Source organism: Dermacentor silvarum, chromosome 9 (assembly GCF_013339745.2).
Source record: "Dermacentor silvarum isolate Dsil-2018 chromosome 9, BIME_Dsil_1.4, whole genome shotgun sequence".
NCBI lineage: Eukaryota > Metazoa > Arthropoda > Arachnida > Ixodida > Ixodidae > Dermacentor > Dermacentor silvarum.
The window spans coordinates 28,132,758-28,157,605 of NC_051162.1; the positions used below are offsets into that span (position 1 = coordinate 28,132,758).

General features: G+C 49.3%; 1 protein-coding gene across 1 annotated transcript; it reads right to left on the reverse strand.

The window, feature by feature from the left end:
- Window positions 1-105: 105 nt before the first annotated feature.
- Window positions 106-23,824, reverse strand: LOC119465186 (acetylcholinesterase). Its single transcript, XM_037725984.2, has 3 exons — window positions 23,398-23,824; window positions 16,516-17,738; window positions 106-329 (listed from the first exon to the last, which is right to left on the reverse strand). The coding sequence occupies exons 1-3, from the start codon at window positions 23,674-23,676 to the stop codon at window positions 188-190; spliced, it is 1,644 nt and encodes a 547-aa protein (XP_037581912.1). The 5' UTR covers window positions 23,677-23,824; the 3' UTR covers window positions 106-187.
- Window positions 23,825-24,848: the final 1,024 nt, after the last annotated feature.

A 24,848-nucleotide genomic window follows, 5' to 3' on the forward strand; every position in this document is an offset into this window, starting at 1 on the left:
ATGAATTGCTATAATTTTGGTATCCTTCCAGCTCTCTGGTACACTTGAAGTCGTGCGGTTTTGAGTATAAAGGGCCGCAAGCTGTAGTAATCTGCGAAATAAAAATACACAGAAAATAATTTAATCTGCAACACTGTACAGCTCCAGAAGCAGTATATACCAGAAGAGAGCTAAAAATAATTTCATCTTAAAACAGTGACTTCCAGCGCTCGCACTGCTTCGCACGGAATCCCTTCGTCTCACTGAAGTTGTTGTTATCCATGAGAACCATAGTTGGCGATCGCTTGGTGTACTTCGGCCACTTCTGCTTGTTGGGCAGCTCGGGAACCCTGTTGGAAGAAAATGAGTCTCACGGTTCACGGGAGCAACCAACAGACATACAAACAAGGCGATTACACGTGCAAACACAAGCAGCATAACGTCCTCACAAAACAAAGTGTGAACTGCTGTCCAGCATAGATCCTGCTTCGTCTAACATTTTAATGTAACGATCATTTTTAGGATACTTCACGCCGGTTTGGCTGGCCAGCTGTCTGTCTGTAACCGCTTTCCCGCCAACTTTGGTCACTGGATAATTCATTGCGTATGGGCTGCTGCGCTGAGGTAAGTGGGTTCAAAACATTGGACTAAGTTGGGTCACTGGTTAAGTGCCGGTTTTGAATGAACCTGTGCCGCTCATCAATTAAAAAATGTTACGCCAGCTTGGGCCACTGGGTGTGAGCCACAGGGCATGTGCAGCTATAGAATGAAAGAAAAAAATCGGCAGAACCCATCTCACGATTGCTGTCGACGGTTACACGTTTAGCATTGAATCGATGTAGCGACAAAACGTATCGCCACCGTCGAAACGAGTTCTGTACGAGCCGTGTAATGCAGCGGGACACCGGTCTTTCGCGCTTCCCTAAGAACACTCGGCGCCATCTAACGGCACCACCACGAAGCCTGACCATGGCCCCCGAAATTCAAGGCGCACCGGTGCGTGCGAACGCTGCGAATTGTTCTCTCGCTGGCCGCAAAGCCAGTGGCACATACTCAGTGACCAAAGTTGGCAAGAGACTCATCATAAAGCAGCACAATTCTAGTGCATTCATGGAGCAGCTCGATGAAGCGTCGGCGTGAGGGACGTTCGTTGAAGAGCATCACATAACCCAGTGCATTTGTGGGGCAGCATGCTAGAGCGTCAGGTTTCCGAAGTTTAGGTCAAATACGTCCATTAAAGAGCGGCACACGCCTACGGGCACGCAATCAGTCGCCTAAGTTGGTGTCAAAGCGGTTCATTGAAGACCCATTTTCGAAAGTCGGCCTCAAAGAGTTTTCCCGAACAGCGGTGCCTACCCAGTCCCACATCTACAGTGAGCCATGTCGTCGTGAGAGGCTCGTTGAAGAGCGGCACGTATGTACACATTGGCACATGCTCAATCACACAAGTTGGTGCAATGGTTGGTTTTGAAACCTGTGTCGTTAGCACAGCAGACTGATAGCATCAGCGCCTCTTCTATTTTTTTTTTCAATGCCAGCCAGATGCGGCCGATCCAACGGTTCTCCACCCTCTGCGATCGCCATTTCCTACTCTCCCCCGTCGGCTAGCGTTCGCGCCTACTTTACGGTCGTGGGCAGAGTGTACTAGACAATGGTCGAGTAGGCCGAACGGCGCTCTCCCCCTGAGACGCCGCGTGTGGAAAAATCATGTGAAGGCACTGCGAGCGAACTGGATTGGGGCGGTGACGCGCTCCGCGGCATATTCAACGTACTTTCGCTGCGGGCGCCGAGGCCGATTGCGCATAGTACGCTTTTAAACTAGTGCTTTATTTCGACTGCAAATTTATGTTTACACCATTTTGCGAAACATATATATTTGAGGCATGGATTATACAACGCGACGTCTTCAATTTTGCTGTTGTTGTCAAGCGCGTCGTCTGCTAGCGAGTGCGCGTTCGCTACGTGGAGCCTGGCGGACGCCCTGTTTTTCTCGCACATCTTTGCAGTACATTTTGTTAAATGTTTCAGTTGCTTTGGTGTGCCCATGACTCTTGACCGCCGGTTCCAAATGTAGTTTTAGCCAAGTGAACTGCTGTTTTTACTACTGTCTTCTAAAAGTAACTGCTATCTCTGCAACGTGAAGGCTACGTGTAAAAATTATATTATTGACATCGTGTCATTTTACGCGCGCTTCTTGTTGGTGGTATTGAAAAGAGACAATGATCGAAGAAAACAAAATTAGAGTGAAATAAACCAGGTTTGCTAACTGCGTGGCGCGAATGATGACTAATGTATTTCTAATTAATTAAATCAAAGGGTACATAGACATATATATTCATGATATATATGTAAGGCAAAATATAAGAAATATTCTACAGGCACTAATTGATAAAGTGAGAACTCCCGACCGGAAGAAGGGCATGTGTTTGCAGTAACAAACACACTTATTAGTGAATACTGCACATAAATCTCTCAGTCACAGAAACAATATTCATAGCAGGCAAAACCATCTGGTATATATATATATATATATATATATATATATGCAAGTGTTATTGATCTACTGTACGACGCCGAAGAGTCGTTTCAGTTGGAATGTAACCCATAACAGCACTATTTAAGTCTCAAAGGTGGGTGACTGATGCAAGTGAGGGCTGTTATTCCGAATGATTGTGCTACCGGAGCGTCGTGGCTGTTGCGCAGAGGTGCAGTTCCTGAGAGAATTAACGCACGGGTGCTAATACGTCCTGCTTAACAAGTTCCTAGCTGTCACTCAATATAAACGCCCCATTTGGGGGCAGCCTGTAAATCTGCTAACTTGCTTCAGGCAAGGAAAACTTTTTTTGACATTCTCACCGTGTTTGCCAACGTTGGTGTTTGCAACCCATTAAAACTGGGTGCCCCCTGTGGTACCACACGTAACTTATTCAACAATCGCAACAGATCTGCACATATCTCTACGTGTATGTGCGGCATGTAGTTCCTTTGTTTCATTATGGTCGTTATGCTAATGCACCGGATAACTGAAAGCAGCCGTTTATAATATACAAGCTGTCGGAGTGGAGTGGTCATACATTTGGGAACGGCATTACATTTATGTATGAAATATAGGGTAAGCGTGACATGTTTTTCTCGAAAATCAGACTCGAGAATAATTTATTTTGCTTACACCCCTAGAAAAAAGCCGAAAAACACAGCCACATGCTTTTATATATATTTTTAATTTAAACAAATTCTTCGGTTATACGTGGCAAAACCACGATATGATTATGAAGTTTAGTTTTCGCCACCTGGGCTTCTTTAACGTGCACCTAAATAGAAGTACACGAGTGTTTTTCCACTTCGCTCCCGTCGAATTCCGCGACCTGGATTCAACCCGCGAGCTCCAGTTCAGCAGCCGAACGCCGTATCCACTATATAGCCACCAATTAGGCTACCGCGACAGCTTTCTTTCTTTCCTTGTTTTTTTTTTTTTTGAAGTATTGACTGGAAAAAAGGAATTCCACGTACGGCTTACGGCCAAATATTGGCATATAGAATGACTAACCAATTTTTTTTTGAAGTATTGACTGGAAAAAAGGAATTCCACGTACGGCTTACGGCCAAATATTGGCATATAGAATGACTAACCAAAAATGTTTTCGGTGCTCGAGGTCCGACCGCAATAAATGACCCCGTACCAATTACTCCGCATTCTGTTACGCGAGGAAGGCGGAAACTTGAATGGAATGTTCCGCTGCAGTTTACTCTTTTTTTATCTATAACAATGCTCCCCGTAAGTTTGAGTACAAGGCGCCGGATGGGGCAGATATGCTTTACTTATTTGAAGCGGCAAGCAGGAAGGTTACATATGTTTCTCCGTCTGCGTTTCGCAAGACCTACTGATGGAAGCCTATATGCGCAACAATACACACGAGATAGACATGCTGCTTGAAGAACGAGAAAAATATTTGCTCTCTAAAGGGAACCGTACAACAACATAGTAGAATGAAAGCAGACAATGCAGCGGCAATGCACTCTTATCACTGAGTGGCATTAAAAAATAAAATAAAGAAGAAAAGCCAAGGAATTTATTCTTAAGGCATAAATACACGTGATATGCAATTATGAACACCATTTGAGCGGTCTGAAAGCAAATACCAGTGTACGAAGTAGTACAAATGACCCTGCCGAGCTGTATCACCAGCAGTTTCCAACGGCGCGACTTTGATGCCGCCCAATCCACTTCGATCGCAGCGCCGCCACAGTATTTTTCCACATCGGGCGCCTCACTGCAAAGCATGCGCCGCCCCAGCCGCTCGCCCCACTCAACCGTTTTCTAGTACACTCTAGTCATGGGGGAGAGTACCCTCTGGGTGGCGCCTCACGGCGGAAGTCGGAGGAAGTAATTCTGTCTAGGTCGTGGTCTAGACACGGCCGGGTTCGACTGGCGCGCGCGCTCGCTTCACACGTTCTTCTCACCCGTCGGGAAAACAATGGGAGAGTTTCTCAGCACGTTTCGCCACCCGTCGGCGGTAGGGGCGCTGCGACCCTGACCCTTCCCTTCCCTGACTTCCCTTCCCTGACTACAGAATGGGTTCAGGCCAGGCAGACGCTTAGAAGACAATATTGTGGGCATTTATTGTGCACTTCTTCATCATCGGTACATTATCATCATCATGCGTGTGCCCCTCATCTTCATCGCGCGTGCGGGCGCATCATCATCAGTGTGGACTGTCGAAGGCTGTTCAGGCTGGTTGTGGACGCCGCCCTTCTTCGCCGTGTCGTCTCTCGGGCTCAATAAAGGTCCGACCTTACTGTGACGTCACAAGTGGTGGAGGTGCTTCTTGGTTGCCCGTCCTCTACGCCTCTGGCCTACTCCCTGGAGCTTCGTTCGGGTCGCCGCTTGTGTCCACTGTCCGTCAGCATGTCGCAGGACGAGCAGCCTGGCGCTTCTACCCTAACCATCCCGCCTCCACAAGCCGCACCTTCTGTGATCATCAGCGGCCACCAGCGCGACCCCATCTGTTCGCTGGTCTTCGTGGTGAAGATGCTGAGGACTGGCTGGATGATTACGAGCGCGTAAGCTCTGCTAATCGGTGGGATGATCCCCACAAGCTCCGCCATGTCTCGTTCTACCTGACCGGTGTGGCGAAGACCTGGCTTTTCAACCATGAGGTTGATTTCACCGATTGGACGAACTTCAAGCAGCAACTACGGCAAGTTTTCGGCACGCCGGCGGTTCGCTCCGCCCTTGCGCAGAAAACTCTGGATGCTCGCAAACAACACTCCGGCGAGTCCTACACATCGTACATCGAGGATGTGCTTGCACTCTGTCGCCGTGTCAATGTTGCCATGGCTGAGTCAGACAGGATACGCCACGTTCTTAAAGGTATTGGGACTGTGGCCTTCAACGCGCTCGCCGTCAAGAACCCGGCTACCGTCGCTGACATCGTCTTGACGTGCCAGCGCCTCGACGAGCTCGAGTCTGTACGCTTGCAGCCGGACTTCAGCGAACACCGTTCTGCGGCAGACCCCGACTTGCGCTTGGTGATCCGGGCGCTCATACGCGAAGACTTTCAATCTCTTGGCTTGTCATCTTCGTTGATGATTCCTGCTCAGCCTTCTGGTGCAGCATTGCGCGACGTCATCAGAGAGGAACTTGCGTCAATGACCTGCTGTGCGAATGTGGACCCTCCGGCCCCTCGCACCGTACCAACATACGCGCAGGTTGCTGCCGCGCTTCCGACTAGTCTACGTCCAACGTTGCGTCTACCCACATACACGCAGGTTGGTGTCGCTCCTCCGGCCAATGTGCCCTCAATACCAATTGAGCCGTCATCGCCCCATCTGACCGCACTATCTCACAGCGCACCGAGCGCCCCTTACCACCCGCCTTGGCGACCGTCTCGTCCTACCTGTTATTACTGTGGTTATCGCGGCCATATATCACGTTTTTGCCGCAAGCGCCAACAAGATGAGCGTCTCGGGTACGACCTGTGTGAACGCGATGCGTATTCTGGTGCCGGGGCCTCTTACCAAAGCCGTCGTTACGCTTCCCCTCCGCGTCGTTCCCCATCTCTGCCCGCAACGACCGAGACGCCGAATGGTTACCGTACCACCAGACGTCGATCACCATCGCCCTTCCGCCGCTCCTCGTCACCGCTTCGGCCTGCCTCTTTCACCTCTGACCCCCACCCGGAAAACTAAGTAATGCAGTTTTCGGAGGAAAAACTGCATTCACCGACAGGACTACAATTCCTCCAGCGCGCCCTTGTAATATGATGTCCGTGTTTGTTGAAGGTGGGCACGTTGAAGCTTTGGTGGACACCGGTGCGACTTTATCTGTTATGCATTCTGATTTGTGTAGGCGTCTCAGGAAAGTTACGACGCCTTATGATGGACACGCTTGTTGCAGCTCAAGGGAAAACAATCCGCCCTTCCGCGTTTTGTACACTGCGTGTATCCATCGATGGCATCGTCCACTACATACAATTTGCTGTGCTGTCGCCCTGCTCCCACCAGCTCATTTTAGGATGGGATTTCCTTGCCTCTGCTTCTGCTGCTATATGTTGTGGGCAAGGTGTCGTACATATGACCGACACCGACTATTCGCTCGGCGATGAACCGCACCAGCCACTTCGTCTACTCGCTGCAAAAGATACCGAGCTCCCTCCACGCTGTCAGCAAATTCTGACCATCACGTCCGACGCCATCGACCATGGCGATGTGTTAGTGTTACCTTGTGCGCGTTGGCTCACAAAAGGGATAGCCATTGTTTCAGGCCTAGTTAGGTTCGATAATGGTTCTGCGCTCCTCGAAGCAAGGAACACAACACCTGAGAAAATTCTACTTCCTAAAGGCACCACTTTGGCTTGCGTTGCTGATTCCGAGCCTCTCTCTGTCGTTCCCCTCAAGGGGGCTCCCTCTGAAATCCCTCCTGCTGGACATTCTGCCTCTACCCCCGCTCTTGCTGCTGTAATCAGCTCGGACTTGACCCCTTCGCAGACGCAACAGCTCCTTGCCTTGTTGAAGTAGCATGAAGGTTCATTTGACGCCCATTCTTCGACATTGGGACAGACGACCGTCACAGCGCATCGGATTCAGACAGACGGCAGATCCATCGTGCGTCGCCGGTCGTATCGCGTGTCTCTAGCTGAGCGCAAAATTATTGAGCAAAACGTCGCCGACATGCTGCAACGTGAGATAATTCGCCCCTCTGCTAGCCCTTGGTCGTCTCCCATTGTTTTGGTCCGAAAAAAAGATGGCTCCGTGCGTTTCTGTGTAGATTATCGAGCGCTCAACAAGATCACACGCAAGGATGTGTACCCCATGCCTCGCATTGACGATGCCCTCGATTCCCTGCAAGGTGCTGAGTACTTCTCCAGTCTTGATCTGCGTTCAGGTTACTGGCAAATACCGATGCACGAAGCCGACAAAGAAAAAACAGCGTTTGCAACCCCAGATGGTCTTTACGAGTTCAACGTCATGCCCTTCGGCCTCTGCAATGCTCCCGCAACTTTTGAGCGCATGATCGACACCGTTCTGCGTGGCCTGAAGTGGAAGACCTGCTTGTGCTATCTGGATGATATCGTTATTTTCTCGTCGACATTTGCACAGCACCTGCAACGTCTCGACGAGGTTCTCACGTGCATAGCCAGTGCTGGTCTTCAGCTCAACACCAAAAAGTGTCATTTTCCAAGCAAGATGATCAAGGTCTTAGGTCATATTGTAAGCAAGGAAAGTATTCGACCTGATCCTGACAAGATTTCGGCGGTGCTTCACTTTGCTCGTCCAGAAAAGACCAAGGACCTACGCAGTTTCCTCGGCATCGCTTCCTATTTTCGCCGATTTATTCGCGATTTCGCCTCTCTAGCTGCACCTTTACACCACTTACTTCGTTGTGGTGCTCCCTTCGTGTGGTCACCTGAATGTGAATCTTTGACCAGCTAAAGGGCGCCCTCACATCTGAACCTGTCCTGTGTCATTTTGATGAGACTGCTCCCACACTCTTGCACACGGATGCCAGCGGCCATGGAATCGGTGCTGTGCTCCTCCAGCGAGACAACTCTTCGCGTGAGAGAGTCGTTGCGTATGCCAGCCGCGTGCTCACACCTGCCGAGAAGAACTGTACCATCACCGAGCAGGAGTGCCTCGCTGTCGTTTGGTCCGTCCAGAAATTTCGCCCTTATCTCCACGGTCGCCATTTTACCATCGTGATGGATCACCACGCCTTATGCTGGCTTTCCACACTCAAGAACTTGTCAGGACGTCTTGGTCGCTGGATTCTTCGTCTCCAAGAATATGATTTTGACATCATCTACAAGTCTGGTAAGAAGCACCAAGACGCAGACGCTCTTTCTCGCTGCCCGCTTCCTCCAGCCGCACTCATCAATGGTTCCGCCACCGCCTCCAGTGACGCACACACTGACGCCTCTTCTACGGCGGTTTTGTCCTTCGCCACTCTTGATCATCTCACTTCGCACGACCATGCATCATTTTCGTCTCAACAACTCGCTGACTCGTACTGTCGCCGTATTATAGACCACCTTCGTGGAGCTTCGCGCCCGCCTAACGCCCGGCTTCGTCGACAGCTGACACAATTTAAGCTTTAAAACTCCGTGCTGTACCGCCGTATCCACCATCCTGATGGACGACGCTGGTTGCCCGTGCTACCTCGTTGCCTTCGTGCACGTGTCCTTCAGACCTTTCATGACGATTTGACTACTGGCCACCTTGGCATCCAGAAAACTTACGACCGCATAAGAAGTCGCTTCTACTGGCCTGGCCTGTCTACCAGTGTGGCGAGATACGTCACTTCCTGCGCCATTTGTCAGCGTCTCAAACGTCCAACATCAGCTCCTGCCGGACAACTACTACCAGTCTCATGTCCTGCGGAACCATTTGAGGTTGTTGGCATCGATCTATATGGGCCACTTCCCATGACTCCCGCCGGTAGTCGATGGATAGTGACCGCCGTCGACCACCTGACGCGCTATGCCGAAACAGCCTGTGTAAGTTCAACATCGGCTTCCGAAGTCGCTGTCTTCATTCTTCAATCCATCATTCTGCGCCATGGCGCCCCTCGTGTCCTTCTGAGCGAACGCGGAAAGACATTTCCTTCCCAACTAGTAGGCGAAGTGCTCAAAGCCTCTGGCACCACTCACAAGACTACATCAAGTTATCATCCTCAGACGAACGGCCTGACTGAGCGGTTTCATCGTACGCTCTCTGACATGATAGCCGCCTATATTCAACCCGATCACAGAAACTGGGACACAATTTTGCCATTCGTCACTTTCGCGTATAACACCGCCGTTCAACGCACAACCGGTTACTCGCCATTCTACCTTGTTTATGGCCGTTCACCCAGTTCCTTTCTCGATGTTTCTTTCTTCTCTGCCCCTGTCAGTCCATCTCGATCTTCCTGCGAAGAATATGTTTCCCGCCTCGTCCATTGTCGCCAGCATGCCCGCGTCAACACTGCAGCCTGGCAGCGGGACCGCAAGGATCATTATGACGCATATCATCGCGTAGTATTCTACCAGCCCGGCGATGAAGTGCTGCTCTGGACACCAGTTCGCACTCCTGGGTTGTGCGAGAAGTTTCAGTGTCAGTTTATTGGCCCCTACACGGTCCTGGAAATTACTTCGCCAGTTAATTATCGCGTGACCCCTGTTGTTTCCTCAACTGACCACCGTTGCCGCTCTACCGAAGTGGTCCACGTTTCTCGTATCAAGCCCTTCACGCAGCGTTCCCCGTACCTTTAGGCAGCGGCCAGGATGGCCGCTTTCACGCGAGGGAAATTAGTGTGGGCATTTATTGTGCACTTCTTCATCATCTGTACATTATCATCATCATGCGTGTGCCCCTCATCTTCATCGCGCGTGCGGGCGCATCATCATCAGTGTGGACTGTCGAAGGCTGTTCAGGCTGGTTGTGGACGCCGCCCTTCTTCGCCGTGTCGTCTCTCGGGCTCAATAAAGGTCCGACCTTACTGTGACGTCACAATATGTTTGTACTAACTCAGTGCATAGAGATTTCAGTAGCTCAGAAAAGACCTTTATGGATAGCATTTCTAGATATTAAAGGAGCTTATGACAACGTAGACAGGGAATTGTTGTGGGATATTCTTCAATACGAAGGCATAGATGACGATTTCGTGGAGCTGCTGAGGGAGATATATCGAGACAACTAAGTACAAGTGGTATGGGAAGGCCGAAAAGGAATTGAAATGGTGGGAGTTCACCAAGGATTGAAGCAAGGATGCCCTCCGTCACCATTGTTGTTCACGCTTTACGTCAAGGGCATAGAAAGACGACTGGAAAACAGCGAATTAGGTTTTGATTTATCCTACATGCGTAATGGACAAATGGTGCAACAGAAGTTCCCTGGACTGATGTAGGCAGACTAAATTGTGCTACTAGCGGACAATAAAAAAGATTTACAGACACTTGCGAATATATGTGGGAACGCAGCGACAAATCTAGGCCTTAAGTTTAGCACAGAGAAATCAGGGATTATGATCTTTAATGAACACACGAGTAACTTCGTGGTGTCAATTCAACAGCAAGTAATACCCATAGTGAAGCAATATAAGTACCTCGGCGTACACATAAACGAAGGAAAGAATTACTCAAGCAACCACCAAGATAATCTGAAAATAAAGGGGAAGCGGAATGCAGCAATAATGAAACACAGAGCACTATGGGGCCACAATAAGTATGAGGTGGTGCGTGGAATCTGGAAAGGAGTAATGGTGCCCGCGCTAACATTCGCAAATGCCATTATATGCTTAAAATCAGATATATTGGCGGGTTTGGAAGTTAACCAAAGATCAGTAGGCCGGTTGGCTTTGGGAGCAGGCGGTAATACGACAAATGAGGCAGTGCATGGTGACATGGGTTGGGCCTCTTTTGAAGTCAGAGAAGCACAAAGCAAAATTAGTTTTGAAGAAAGGCTCATGAACATGGATGAAAATAAATGGGCGGCTAAAGTGCACGAGTATCTCTACATGAAAAGCGTGGACACAGAATGGAGGAAGAGGTCAAGGAAGTTGGCAACCAAGTACAGGATAATTGAAACTGTAAAAAGACAACGAGGGGTCATCAGAAAGAAAGTGAGAGAAATAGAGACCGTGAATTGGATGCAAAGAATGGAAACAAAAAAGACAATGGAGATTTACAAGAATGAGAAGAAAGAAATTAGAAGGGAAAATTTGTACGATAACACAAAAGGCAGTCCCTTGCTATTTGAGGCTCGAGCCGGTTGCCTAAGGACAAAAACATATCGGAACAAATATTCGGAACTAGATCAGACGTGTGTATGCTGCTGTAAAGATCCAGAGACCACTCAGCACATCCTGATGGAATGCGACCAGATCCATCCAGCGAGAACCGTAGGTAACGTGCAACTCCCGGAAGCGCTTGGGTTTAAAGTGGAAGGAAACATAAACAGATCAGCCGTAGAGATCAGCAAGAGACGATTAGAGTACTGGTGGAAAAAAAGCAGGGAAAAGATGGATACGACCTGATCTCTTAAAATCATAGGCAGCGGTACAAGGTAAATTTTTGAAAAAGAAAAATAATGAGAGGTATGCAAAAATGCTAGATAAAGAACCTGTATAGTATACCTGAATAAATCAAGTAGGCTAGGTGACTATTTGTCGCCGCCCCGTTTCAAAGGGGACGCCAATAAATCATCATCATCATCATCAATTCCTCCCCTGCTCCGCGTGCACGCGCTTGCCTTCACGCTCGCACGATCGTTTTCCCGCGCATTTTATTCGGTGCTCTGCAGTGTTGTTCAGTATGCAGTAATTTGTGGGCTCCTGAAGACGGTTGTACAGCCTTTGGTACGCGCGGCCACAGCCAAGACTTGCTCCGTTCATTGCGCATCGATATATAACTGCTGTGTTGTGGTGTATTGCAGTGATCCGTATTGCAAGTCCCGTTCCGGGAAAATACCGGGTGTTTTTTTTTTTTTCACCAGTTTCCAAGCAATGAGTTTCTAGCCTGAACTTCGAGCGTTTTTGGACAAGATAGTGTTTTTTCTTTTCGAGAAAGCCTGCGAACACCTGCCACGCCGGAAGAGCAGTCCAGCCCTATTTACAACGCGGTCCCATCTTGAGCTGCCCTGAAGGTGTTGACCACAGCAATGCGAGACGATCCGCAAATCTAATTGCCCCGAAGTGTCTCACTCAAACCAACTGACTGACGAAAACGACAAGCCTTCGGCAGATGTACACAAGCCGCCAAGGAAGCACTTTAGATTGTAATTGTGAATAAGACACATTTGTGAGCTACTCTGTCCACAAGAGTTTTCGCCTGAAAGTATGGCAACCATTGTAATACCCTTGTTACACGGCACGTGTGACGTCATCCCTGTCAAAAAAGCAATTGACTCCAAGTGGGAAATTTCCAATTGGTAGCAATTGGAAAATTTGCAATCGTAAATTAGTACATAACTGGACCAACTGAACCAACTGGAACGTGACCAATTGGTTTTTGTTGGAGTGACCAATTATACCCAATGGGTGCCAATTGGTTTGAAACCAATTGGTTGGAATGACCAGTTGCATCAATGGGGAATACCAATACACATATATACCCCACAAAGCTAAGCTAAGTAGGATTCCAGCTGTCAGAAACAGGCTTGCTATAGCCTTAGTACTGCATGCATATATAGTTATAACTCATTCTAGTTTCCTCGAATGGGTTTATAAACTGAAAGTATGATTTCCCAGTTGGTTACGTTCTAACTAGTTTATTCCAATTGGTAGTACAATTAGACTCATTTGGGAATGGTGGGCCTAGCTGGTTCAAACTGGCAAGTCCAATTGGAATCAATTGGTTGCATCCCTGACTCAATCGTAACCAATTGGAGGTAAAGATTTCCCAATGGGCCCTGTTGATTCCAATTGACAAGTCCAATCGGACTCAATTCGTTTCACTTTGACTCAATCACAATCAGTTGGAACTAGGGATTTTACAATCGGTTCCAATTGGGTCCAGTTCATTTCAATTGGCAACTCCAATTGGTTTCTGCTCTGACCTAATCTTAATCAGTTGGAAGTAAGGATTTTCTAATTGGTTCTTTGCTCCCAGTTGATTCCTATTGGAAAAGCTAGTTGGAGTCAATTGTTGTTTTTTTAGACTGGGATTTGCAGCGAATGAGATTAAGTGTTAATGCTATTTTTGTTGCTTCTACACGGGCATGAAATTCACAGCTAATGGCATTCGCCAACTGAATGAGTTTCCCGAACTCATTCACGCGCAACTTGTGTAATCTCGACAACAGGGGCTTGGCAAAAAATTACACAATCGATAAGTTAAAACGAAGCGTATTATATTTTCAAATAACCATCCAATGTTTATCATTGTATTGGTAACAATATAATGAAAATATGTAAAAAGGAAGTACGATTTATAAGGTCTCGTTATCATGGCAGCCTGTCAATAAACATCGCCATTAATTGTGAATGCCATTTTATTTACCCGTGTAGACTGGGAATGCAAGACCGCAATGACATTTGGTATTAATGTCATTTACTGCAAATGACATTACATGTGCTGTGTGACAGGGGTATAAGTGCATATGAGCAATAAATATTTATTTCCATTCCTCAAAATGCAGATGCGTTTCAAGGCGGCGAGCTGTTCTACCGGCGCATGCATCTCCATATTCCCCACTGAATTTAAGGAAGCTTGATGTATTAATACGGTTACACTGCATGCATTTATAAGAAGCCTCGATGAACCATTTATGCGTCCTCTACAATTAGGCGACTTGTTCGTGAATGCACGGTGAGGTAAGAAGCGCGCCTGACCCGATCTTCCAGCGTTGCGCGCATTGCACAGATGGGCCGGGAACAGCTGTGCAGGGTGAGGTCGCAGAGTCCCCCACCAAGCAGGGGCGATAGGAAAGAACTAGCCCCGATGCGAAGGCCGTAAGAAGCGAGCGCGCGCGCCATTCGAGCCCGGCCGTGGTCTAGAACACTGCAGGGGCTCGGGCTTACCCGAAAGCCCGGCCCGGGCCGGGCCGGGTAGGGCAGTTTTTCACGGGCTCGGGCCAGGCTCGGGCACGGCATGTGCTTTTTGACCCGGGCCTGGGTGAGGCTCGGGTATTCTGACGCGGACCCGGGCCGGGCTCGGACTTCCTGGTGATGTGCATGTAACGTGCAGCGACTTATCCTCACGCGTCTCGACTCTGAAAAACATGTTGCCCCGGCGCAGCTGGAAGCTAGCAGTGCTACTCCTGTGTACTTCGCTTTTCTTCCTCCGTCGTATTTTGCGCTGTTTTAACAGAATGTAAAAGTCCAGAAAGACCGAAGTCGCCTTAAACCAAAGGATGCCGTTGTATTCCTTACCTAAATCAATGTAATTAATGCTTTCAGAGCGGTGCAAGCGCTTTCGCGACTAGCTGATTCTTCAAAGGCGAATTGGTCAAACGATGACTGGTAAATAATTCGTCACGCGGTTGAAATATGGCACTGCGTCCATCCATGGCTGCACGCATGTTCTCAACCGGCCGCCTAGCAGCAGCGCATTACGCTGCACCATGGAGGATCCAGAAGCTTTCTTTCTCCAGTTACTCCATCCATGCGCTGCGGTCACGACCGGTCGTGGCTGCGCTTCGGCTAGAGTGTACTAGAATACGGTTAAGTGGGACGAGCGGCTGGGGCGGCGCATGCTTTGCAGTGAGGCGCCCGACGTGGAAAAATACTGTGGCTGCACTGCGATAGGAGTAGATTGGACCGCATCAAGGTCCCGCCGTTCGAAACTGCTGGCAATATAGCTCGGCAGGGTGATTCGCACTACTTCGCGCACTTGTATTTGCGTTCAGACCGCTCAAATGGTGTTCATAATTGCATATGACATGTATTTATGCCTTAAGAATAAATTCCTTTCATTCTCTCCCTTATTTTATTTTATAAATGCCGCTCGGTGTTCTTTTTCGGTCTCGGGTCGGGTTCGGGTCTGTTTCGAGCCGGGCTCGGGCCGGGTTCGAGCCTAAGGCAAAAGGGTAGCGGGCCGGGCCGGGCGGGTAACGTAGATGCCCGGGTTTCGCCACAAAACTTTTGGTCGGGCTTGGGCGGGCAGCCCCATGTAAAAACGGGCCCGGGCCGGGCGTGTGCAGTGCTCTAAATTCCTGACAGACGCGGGAAGCGTCTACCGCATCCCCTCCGCGACGGCAGCGGCGCGCACTCAGTGGTTCAGACGCACGCGTGACGCAAGCAGTCGTACCCTACTCTGGGTAGCGTCACATCGCGGCAACTCACTCAACGAAGGCGCACCAACGGCTCCCATTGCGGAGCGAGCGATTGGACTGGCATTGAAAAAAATAGAGGAGGCGCTGTTTACGCATTCGACCCCGGACTATCAGTGACCCTGGTTGGCGGGAAAACGGTAGACACAAAGTGAACCCCTGAAAGAAAATGCGTCAAGTACCCTAAGAATAATATTGCATGAAAAGGTTAAAAGCTCCCATACAACGACGTTGCGTATATATATATATATATATATATATATATATATATATGGATAATCGCTGCTGAATATATGACACACGCTAGAACCACAGTGGAAGGAACGGGGTGGGTCTTCAGGCAACAAACAGCCCTGCACGGCTGTTTGTAGCGAGAACACGACCCGATACAAAGGGTCTTAATTGCTGGTGTTAGTACCAAAGTGTAAAATTAAGGTTCAACGTATACTATACCGAACACAAAGTTAATGTTGAATGGCTTCATAAAATAACGGGAATTCCTGTCTGACAGACAGCCTCTAGACTTTGTGCAAAAGCACGTTTATCAACGCCACCTCCTACTCACAGGGTATCCTGATCATGAGAAGGAAATCACAGAAAAACGAAAATGTGTTGAAGCGCACACTGTAGGCAATAAAGTAATGGCCAGCAGCTTACCCCTATTATACCGCTATCTTGAAAAGTGCCTAATCGTTCCATTCTATCCGTGGTAAAAATAGGTAAAAAACTTGGAGCTTAACGAAGAAGCTTGAGAAGACGCTAAGCACTGCGCAATGAGCGATGGAAGGAAACATTTTAGGCTTACCTTTAGGAGAGAGGAAGACAGCGGTGTGGAATAGAGAACTAACGGAGGCAGCCTGTATTCGATGATACTAACAGAAGGAAACGGAACTGGGAGGCGCATGTATTGCGCACTGAAGATAATCGGTGGTCTATTAGTTATAGAACGGGTACCGAGGGAAGGAAACGGCATGCAGTCGAGGATGGCAAAGAACTATAGGTGGCGTGGATAAATTAGTAAATTTGTAGCTATCAAATAGGGTTAGCCTGCGCACGACCGAGGTGACGCGAAATTGCTTGCAGACGCCTATAGTGGGCATATAGCTTGCGTTGAATACTTAAAGTGCCATCGTTTATCCTATGACTTTCTTTGCGTACAATGTTGACCGCTGTTTTTTTTTGTTAATAACGTACAAACCAACTGGCTTAGCTCTCGCCTAAGGTTATCCTAACCAAAGCAGAAATACTGGTTGATATGCAATTAAAATGAAGACAGAGAAAGGTACGAACCCGCTTTCGCCGAAGCTTGCCAACATCCGCATGAAGGCTTCGCTCATGCGACCATTCGGAGAGTCTGACTGTGCGGCGTAGGGTACGCCGAACGCGAACTGCAGCTCAGTGGCGTGAGGCACTCCCATCCAGGCCGGCAAGTTGAAAGCGTCGTACTTGTGCCCGAAAATGTAGGCGAACACCCTGTTGCCCCTCTCACTGTGCTTCTCCGCCGTGAACCGCAGCGGGCAGTTGAACAGCCGGTCGGACACGTAGTCCAGGTGTTGGCGCCTGAGGGCGTTTTTGTCGCCTTCTGGCGCATCGTCGGTGTATTTGTCCTCTATATCCGGTATGCTCTCCTTTACCCACGTGGACACAACTGCGCGAAGAGAATCCTCGAGGTTCTCGGGACCACTCGCGTCGAGGTCTTCGGGCAGGAGATTTGGTTGCGGCGGAAACAGAACAAGTAAAGCCCCCTCGTCCGAAGTGACGCCAGCCAGAATGTCGACCGGCGCGAAGAAACCGCGGTTCATGGCCACCAGCGGCATCCTTGGCAGGAAGGCGTCGTGGTAGATCGGGAGGAAAGGAACCATTTTGGGGGCAACGCTCTCAACGGCCGCCTTGACGAGCTCGTCGGCGGACTTCTTCCGGAAGCAGTCAATGATGTCCTCGGCGTTGGACGAGAGGTCGATGTTGCCGCCTTTGGAGCAGCCCACAATGTTGGCCACCTTGTTCCCCTTCACCATACTCTCGTGGACCATGTCCCACATGTCGATGTTGTACATGGTGCCGCTCATCAAAACGGCCCTCTTGAAGAGGCCCTCGCTCATCGGAGACATGACGTGTGCGTGCGCGCTCATTGCACCCGCGCTTTCTCCGAACAGAGTCACGAGATCCGGGTCGCCTCCGAAGGACTCGATGTTCCGCTGCACCCACTTCAGGACTGCGACTTGGTCCAGGAGACCAACGTTGCCCGGCGCTTCGGGTGAGTTGGCGCTAAGGAAGCCCAGGATGCCGAGGCGGTAGTTCATGGAGACGACGAGGACGTTCGTGGTCGCGGCGAGCACTGCGCCATTATACTCCCACTGATTGGCACTGCCGAACGTGAAGCCTCCTCCATGGATCCATACTAGCACGGGTCGTTTCGAGCCCGGGTTCATGGCTCTCTCGGGAACCCAAACGTTGAGGTAGAGGCAGTCTTCTGTGAACGTAACGTTGCCCATCGGGACCATTGGCATCTCTACCTGGAAGACAATAAAATCATTGGGAAATTAGGCAAGACTCTCGTGAGTCAAGTTCATGAGGATTCTCTGCATCATGAAACCAATGAAGTTAGCGACATTTCTAATCGCGCATTGAAGGCAAGCCAATAAGGTTAGAAATCTAGTTGAATTTACATTAAACCTAAGAATGAAAATGATTCGTTCCTCACGACTTACATATTACACCTACTTTCACTGAAGTACTCAAACTAGCACAATTAATCCTGAATAAACATTAAGTACGTAACTTGCTAAAATTCATTATTTCTGACGACTGCGTTTCCCTGCTTCTTCTGTTCCTTGCCAATGTCCTTGCAGATCAGTTGCGGTACGTACTAGTTTTCATGTAAAACCTATAGAATGTAGCTTGAATGACGTCACAAACTTGATCTCCTCGTATGTCGTAATTATATAACCTTTTTTGAAGGATTTCCCGCTAGCGATACAATTACTATATTAAGGCATTCAGTACTGAATTTTATTCACATTCTAATTCCCTATGGAAGATCTATTATACCTTCTAGATTTAAATCTGACCTGCAAAATACAAGTGTTGGCACTATGAATGGGACAGCAACTTTGAGTCCTTAGTGGAAGAAAACTTCTTCAAGTGCAATGTTCCGGTGTTTCCGGTTCAGGGAAGTGGTCGACGCACTGTTCGAGCTCTTTGAGCGCAAGTGCAGTGCAGGGTGGGCAGGCTGCTCTCGAAGAGGCGGTGCGCATAGCCAGAAGTCTGCAGCTAGGGAACTCTCTCCTCCAGCCGCTACATAGGAAGGAGGAAGCACCGTTTGGGCGTCTCTATGCACCAGACCACCAATGAAAGCCAAAAGACGCCTGAACACTACGCGTACAGAGCTTGTGCCTACCGGTCTGCCGGGAACGAGCTGCGGTTGCGACACGACAACGCCCCATTTAGCATTTGAGGGCGATTAAATTAATGATTCGACAAAGGCTTTTATAGCTCTGTGCGTAGCCAATGACCATCCTTTCTTTCTTTCTTGATTGTTCAGAAAAAAAAGCTTCCGGCAGCCATCTTGAACTTTGCAGCCGGCCCGAGCAAGCACCCTCGATCCCCCGAACTTTTTCAATGTTATCCCCGCCCCGAGGTGGAGGGGGGGGCGGCGCTATCGCGGTATATTACTGCTCGGAAGGCGCTAAACGAATGTCAGTGTTTTTCACTGGTGATAATGTAAAATTGCCGCAGCAAAGTTACTATTGCGAAACTTTTATCCCAATGACAATTCGAGATTCGGTGAACATGTGAAAAGTCAAACGTGAATGCAACGTTGGACATGCTGTATTCTATTTCTAATGACAGTTCCAGTAATACAATACAGGGGCAGAACTTGAAGTAGAAAGCAAATCCGCAAGTCTTGATCGGGAACCCACCTCTTGCCTCGTTCCAGCTCTTGACCTCGTTTCGCGCGCCGTAGTTTTGTTGCTAGGGCGTGACATGTTATAACAGACTTAATTTACTGCGTGAAAAATGTTCATAAATTTAATAAGCTAGCCTTTTCAGGGTGTCTACCAAGTTGACATTTTCAGATTCCCTGAGTTTTCCAGGTTTTCCCTGAGTGATTTTGCTAAATTCCCTGAGTGAAACGGAACTTTCTTTTACATCAAGACGGGCTGACACCATGTTGCCTGATGCTGTCACTCTTTAGTAAGTATGTTAAAAAAATGTCGCAGTTTCACCCGAAAGGCGAAGCATCAATTGGGATAGCAAATTAGTAGAGAGCTATACGGAGTAAGGATAGTAGTCTCATCAGCTGTATAAACTTGGACATGCAGCCGCACCAGCAACGCGCCGAACTGTTGTCGATGCTGTCGGCGTTTTGCCCGCGTTCGCACCGAACGCGCACGGCGTTGGTGACTGTTGCCGGTGCCTCTGGAGGCGGCTTGGAGGTTTTCGACGAGACCAAAACGGGACACTCGTCGAGCAGCGTCCTAAGTCTTTACCACCTTCTCGCCTCACAACATTTTTATATATATACGCATTTGGTGCCGCAGCTGAACGTCACCTCCACTCCCTCCCTCCAGTACCGCAACTTTCGTTCCCTTTCAATAAAATTACAGGTAATTTTTAGGGATGGGCGAATAGTGGACTTGAGGTTCGAAGCAAATTCGAAGCGAATAGTGAGTTGGTCGAATAATTTCGAATTGAATACTTCGGATGTATGTATCACATATTACGGTGAAACCTAGTTAATTCGCATTTCACAGGATTGAAAAAAAAATTTCCGAATTATCAGGGTATACAGAAAACAATAAGCAAATGCTTACTACGTCAGCACGATTTTGTTAGTGTAATGAATGAGCAAATCCTTTCGATATTTTGCACAAAAGCAGTGCGGAAGCTGCAATTGTCGTCATCTCGTGACTGATTGCCTCTCGCAGCGGCGATCGAGGCCTTGCGACTTCCTTCGCAGCATGACCGCGGCGCGCGCCATCATTTGCGACACGCCTTGCAGTACCGCGCGCACATCCCGGTTATTTTTATTGCGATAGCAATTATATGGACACTCCGAAGCAGATTTCTGCCGTCGCTGTCGTCGTGAGGTTCCGTATGACGTCAACGGCAAATAAATCGTCGCCGCGCTCCGGACGCTGTATGTGCGAGTGAAAGGGCGCGAGGGAAGCGCGCTTTCACGAGGAGCGAACGCACGTCGGAGAGTTTGGCGCTGAGCCGTGCGGTGGTAAGTGGTTCTTGAGGGAAAGGGAAAGGTTGGCGCTATCTTCTGCAGCCCTTGAGGGAGCACGGCTCAGCGCCAGCCGTGCTCCCTCAAGGGCTGCAGAAGATAGCGCCAACCTTTCCCTTTCCCTCAAGAACCACTTATCATCATCATCATCAGGGAGCACAGCGCAGAACGCGCGTTTGTTCTCCGCCGTGCGTTCACTGCCCGTGAAAGCGTGCGTCCCTCGCGCCCTTTCACTCGCACATACAGCGTTCGGCGCGCGGCGACGATTTCATCTCCATTGACGTCATACGGAACCTCACGGCGACGGCGACGACGACGCCGACGCCGACAGCAGAAATCTGCTTTTGAGTGTCCATATAATTGCTATCGCAATAAAACGCGCGCGACACGCCGCACGCGGCAAGTCCACACTCGCGTTTTGCGGCGCGCGGCCACGGCGCGTGGAGTGCCGCGTTGTTTCGTTCCATTCGATACTTCTCGTGACAACGCGCTCTCAGTTCTGCCGATTTCGTGTTCCATTGGAAGTGTCTGTTTCTTTGCGCCACTGCCGGCCACGCTCAGCCATGTCGGATACGGACGAGGAGGTACTGGCGACTGTGAACACTATAATACTTATTTGTTCTTTACTTGTGCGACGTCGACGTGCCAGACAGCGGACGAGAAAGTTTTGGGTGCGCTCTGTATGGCGGTACAGGGACACTGAGAGCCAGGCGCACACTCTGCTTTCCCGCATGTGCCAGCGGTTGGCGCGAAGCTCCTTGTCCTTAAAATCGACGTTCGATTTGTCACAAAGGCACGCATATCCGCGAGCGGTTTCCAAGAACGCCTCCATTGCGAGGCGAATTCTTCGTCGACGTCTGGGTGGCGGTGTGGGAAGGCTTAACAAAAACAGCCTCCTTTGCTTGAAATGGCCTCTGAGGTTTTACGGCGTGCGTGTCACTGTTCAATCTCTGAGGCCATACCATAGATTATGATTCTTTGCTTGTGCAACAGGTGGCGCCACAACAGCGCGGCTAGCTTCTTATTGGTGCTCGTTTTACGGCTGCCGCGAAAAAATGGGTCTCACACCCATTCGCGCGTTTGCCGCGCGTTGCTGCCGCTTTTCGTGAATCTTGCCGCGCTCGACAGCACCGCATTGCCGCGCGCGGCGTGTCGCGCGCGTTTTTGTCGCTAGTGTGGACGTACCTTTACGGCTTGCCGAGGGTGCCGAGAGCGACGAGGGTGACATCACGGAGCCAATGGCAACCGGACCTCCGCCGCTCCGCGCCGGGTTATCAATCGACGATCGTCGAATCTCGCGGTTCTATGGAGGGATTTCTGGACGCTGTCCGATGGCACCCTTGTCGCTCACGGTGATTCCGCGGTCCGAGAGCGCGCGAGATCATATCGCGCTGCCGCGCGGCGAGACGCGATTGCCACGGTGGACTTCGCGGCAAGGCACTGACGCGCGGCAACTTGCCGCTCGCCGCATGACGCACGCGTTTTTGCCGCTACCGTGGCCGTACCCGGCCGACCCACGCACCGCGTCAGAACGAAACTATCGTTCCCTGCAACAACTGCAGACGAAATCGCGGTCGCTATCTATGCGATCATGCCACCACGCAGCTTTTTAGGCACGCGGCGCCCGACGTGCGTATTGAGGCAAAACGAAACTACATTTTGCCGCAACCGCTGCGAAAGAAACCGCAGCAGCTATCGACGCGATGATGGGTGGCGACTATGAAATTCCGCGGCCAACGCGTTGTTATGCGTGGCGGTAAACCCAATAAAGGCACAAATAGGCACGAAGCGTTCCGTCGTTGCTGTCATTCACGTACGATTTCCGCTGCTGCCAACGGCGATGCGGACTCCGCCGCTTCGTTTCGGTCGCTAGCGCCGTTTCTGCTCTTCTGCGTCGCACATTTCAGGCTCTTTAATGCAAAAAACGTATAGCCTTCGAGATTTATGGTTGATGTATGGCAGCCATGACGCAAAGCATAGCCTCCGAAATGAGTACCGGCCGTCCGTGGCTTTTGGCTGCCTATTCGGGAGCGCCGAATAATTCGAAAATATCGAATACCTGAATTCAAATCGAAGAGAACAACGAATATAGAACTATTCGATCGAATATTCGACAATACCGTATATTCGCTCATCCCTACTAATTTTCTCTGATAGAGGCGCAAATTCCCTGAGCTTTCCGAGTATTTCCAGAACATTCAAAATCCCTGAGAATTCTCTGTTTTCCCGGTTGGTAGATACCCTGTTTTTAAATATCTTGTATCGCAAACTAGGAGGTCCTGAGCGGTCATTCTAGAGATATATGATAACGTTAGCATCACTGCGCATGCCCATCTTCATAAGCAAAGCCATTTCAAAACCAGAGCCTACACCACTGCAGTCGTACTTCCTTTAGGCGAATCATCACCCGTTTATGCTCACTGCGGAGCGATACTGTCTCTGATATCTGCATTTACTTACGCCTAAAGATAGTTCAACCAAGCCAAAATGAGTAAGATAGTGATAGCATTAGCGTATTCCTTATCGGTGCATTTAGCTGCGTGCAGCAGTGCTAGTCCAACCTAAAGTTATAGGTTTAAGGTATCGTACAAAGTGGCATTGAACATCGTTCTTTGTAGCCTGCGGATTGTCCTTCCATTTTTCATGTGCAACCAAGGCGTTTATTATAAACCAGAACGAGCAAGCACGCCTCCTAACTGATTTTCATTGATAATAGCCATGTGTCAATGTGACAACGGGAAATATGTCCCGCGAAACCACATATATTTGTAATTGTGCCTGTTTGGTCGCTTTCTGCATTTTCCAGGCCTACCACTACTGCCGTAGCCCGTTTAACCCTGCAGTATGTAAAAATGTAACAAATAAATTTCTGCTGATTGCCAATGAAGCACTGGCGCGCCCGTATTTCACACGTCGGCAAGCACCCATGGCACGTTCCTCACCTGTGTGCAAGCCGTAGATCCGGAGGTAGCGTCCAGGGTGTCTTGCCAAGGCGCCTTTGGCTGAGGAGGCCTGAATCGAAGCTTTCCCACGGGTGGCTCTGCAAACGGAATGCCGCGGTACTCTTCGACGGCCTTGTTGTCCAGAACGTGCACCACTTTGCCACGGACACGTCCCTCGGTGGTATCCCTTTCCACGTGCACCTCATCAGCCACAACGGTCAGTGCGATGACTAGAAGCAGGCCGACCGCTGATTTCGCCGCCATGCCTGTTAGCTCCATCTGCGTGAGGTGGACAGTAGCGGAAACAAGAAAATAACGTTCACTCGAGAATCAAACAAATCATCCTGTATTCACTATTCGCCAAATCAATCGGTCTGAGTGGCACATTACGTTCTCCTATATGCCAACAAAACTTAACGCGATCACCATGTTCGCTTGCCTACAAACGCTAGGTCTAAAGCTGTTCCATTCACGCCTAATCTGAAGAACAAAAAAAATACATCAGCACGGGCAGTACTTACACTTGTTTGAGGATAGTCGGGATGCATGCGGCGTTGCGCACTCGTAAGGTCACGGATATACGTGCCCGTCTTTAACGTAAATAACAGTCTTGATGAAATCAATGAACACCACTGTCACTGTACTCCAAATCCCGTCGTGTAGTTGCATTGACGCGTATAATTATTTTGTAAGACTAGAAGCGGACAGATGACACGTGTAAACGCGGCCAGAAGCAATCACTTCCATCGTGTTATGTGCCTCTCATAGCCTCTTTTGTGATATATCCTAAAAAAAGCATTCATACGATGTTGGTTATGAAATTTACCAGACCCCAGGAGAGTAAAAGCAAAGACAGTCGGCATGAATTTTGGTTGCTGTGTGCGCTATTGTTGAACCAAACCTAGACTGTTCAGCATGAATTGTCATAGATGTATCGCTGCATATTCGATCCCTTCCCTCGTTGCCGCATGGTCTGGCCGTTTGGACTGTCGGGCCTCTTAGACTATTACAGAGAGTGCCGCTATTTCTGCCACCCTTCACAAAGTGAGGAGTGTAATCACGCAGAGTGCAATCATATTCCTTAATTTGAAGTGGGAATTCAGCAGCTATATCGCAGCGTATTTGTACACAAGATCTGCTGTAAGTCACAGGCTTTCGTTAAATAAATTGACAAAACAAGAAATAAAGTGACGTTTCCGCGTATACTTTCATGTTGGTGTCACTGGTAACGAAGATCAGATGCTGTTGTTAATGAAGTCAATGTATCCATCAGTGAGATGTTTGGTGAATCAGCAACTGGCTAGCGAGGCAATTGGTCACCGCTTTTGTTCACATTGGATACCGCCGCATCAGTCGGCAGGGAAGAAGTTCTAACATACGGAGTGAACGCGGGTTTGCAACCCGCCGTTGTTGCTCAGTGGCTGTGGCGTTGGGCTGCTGAGCACGACGTA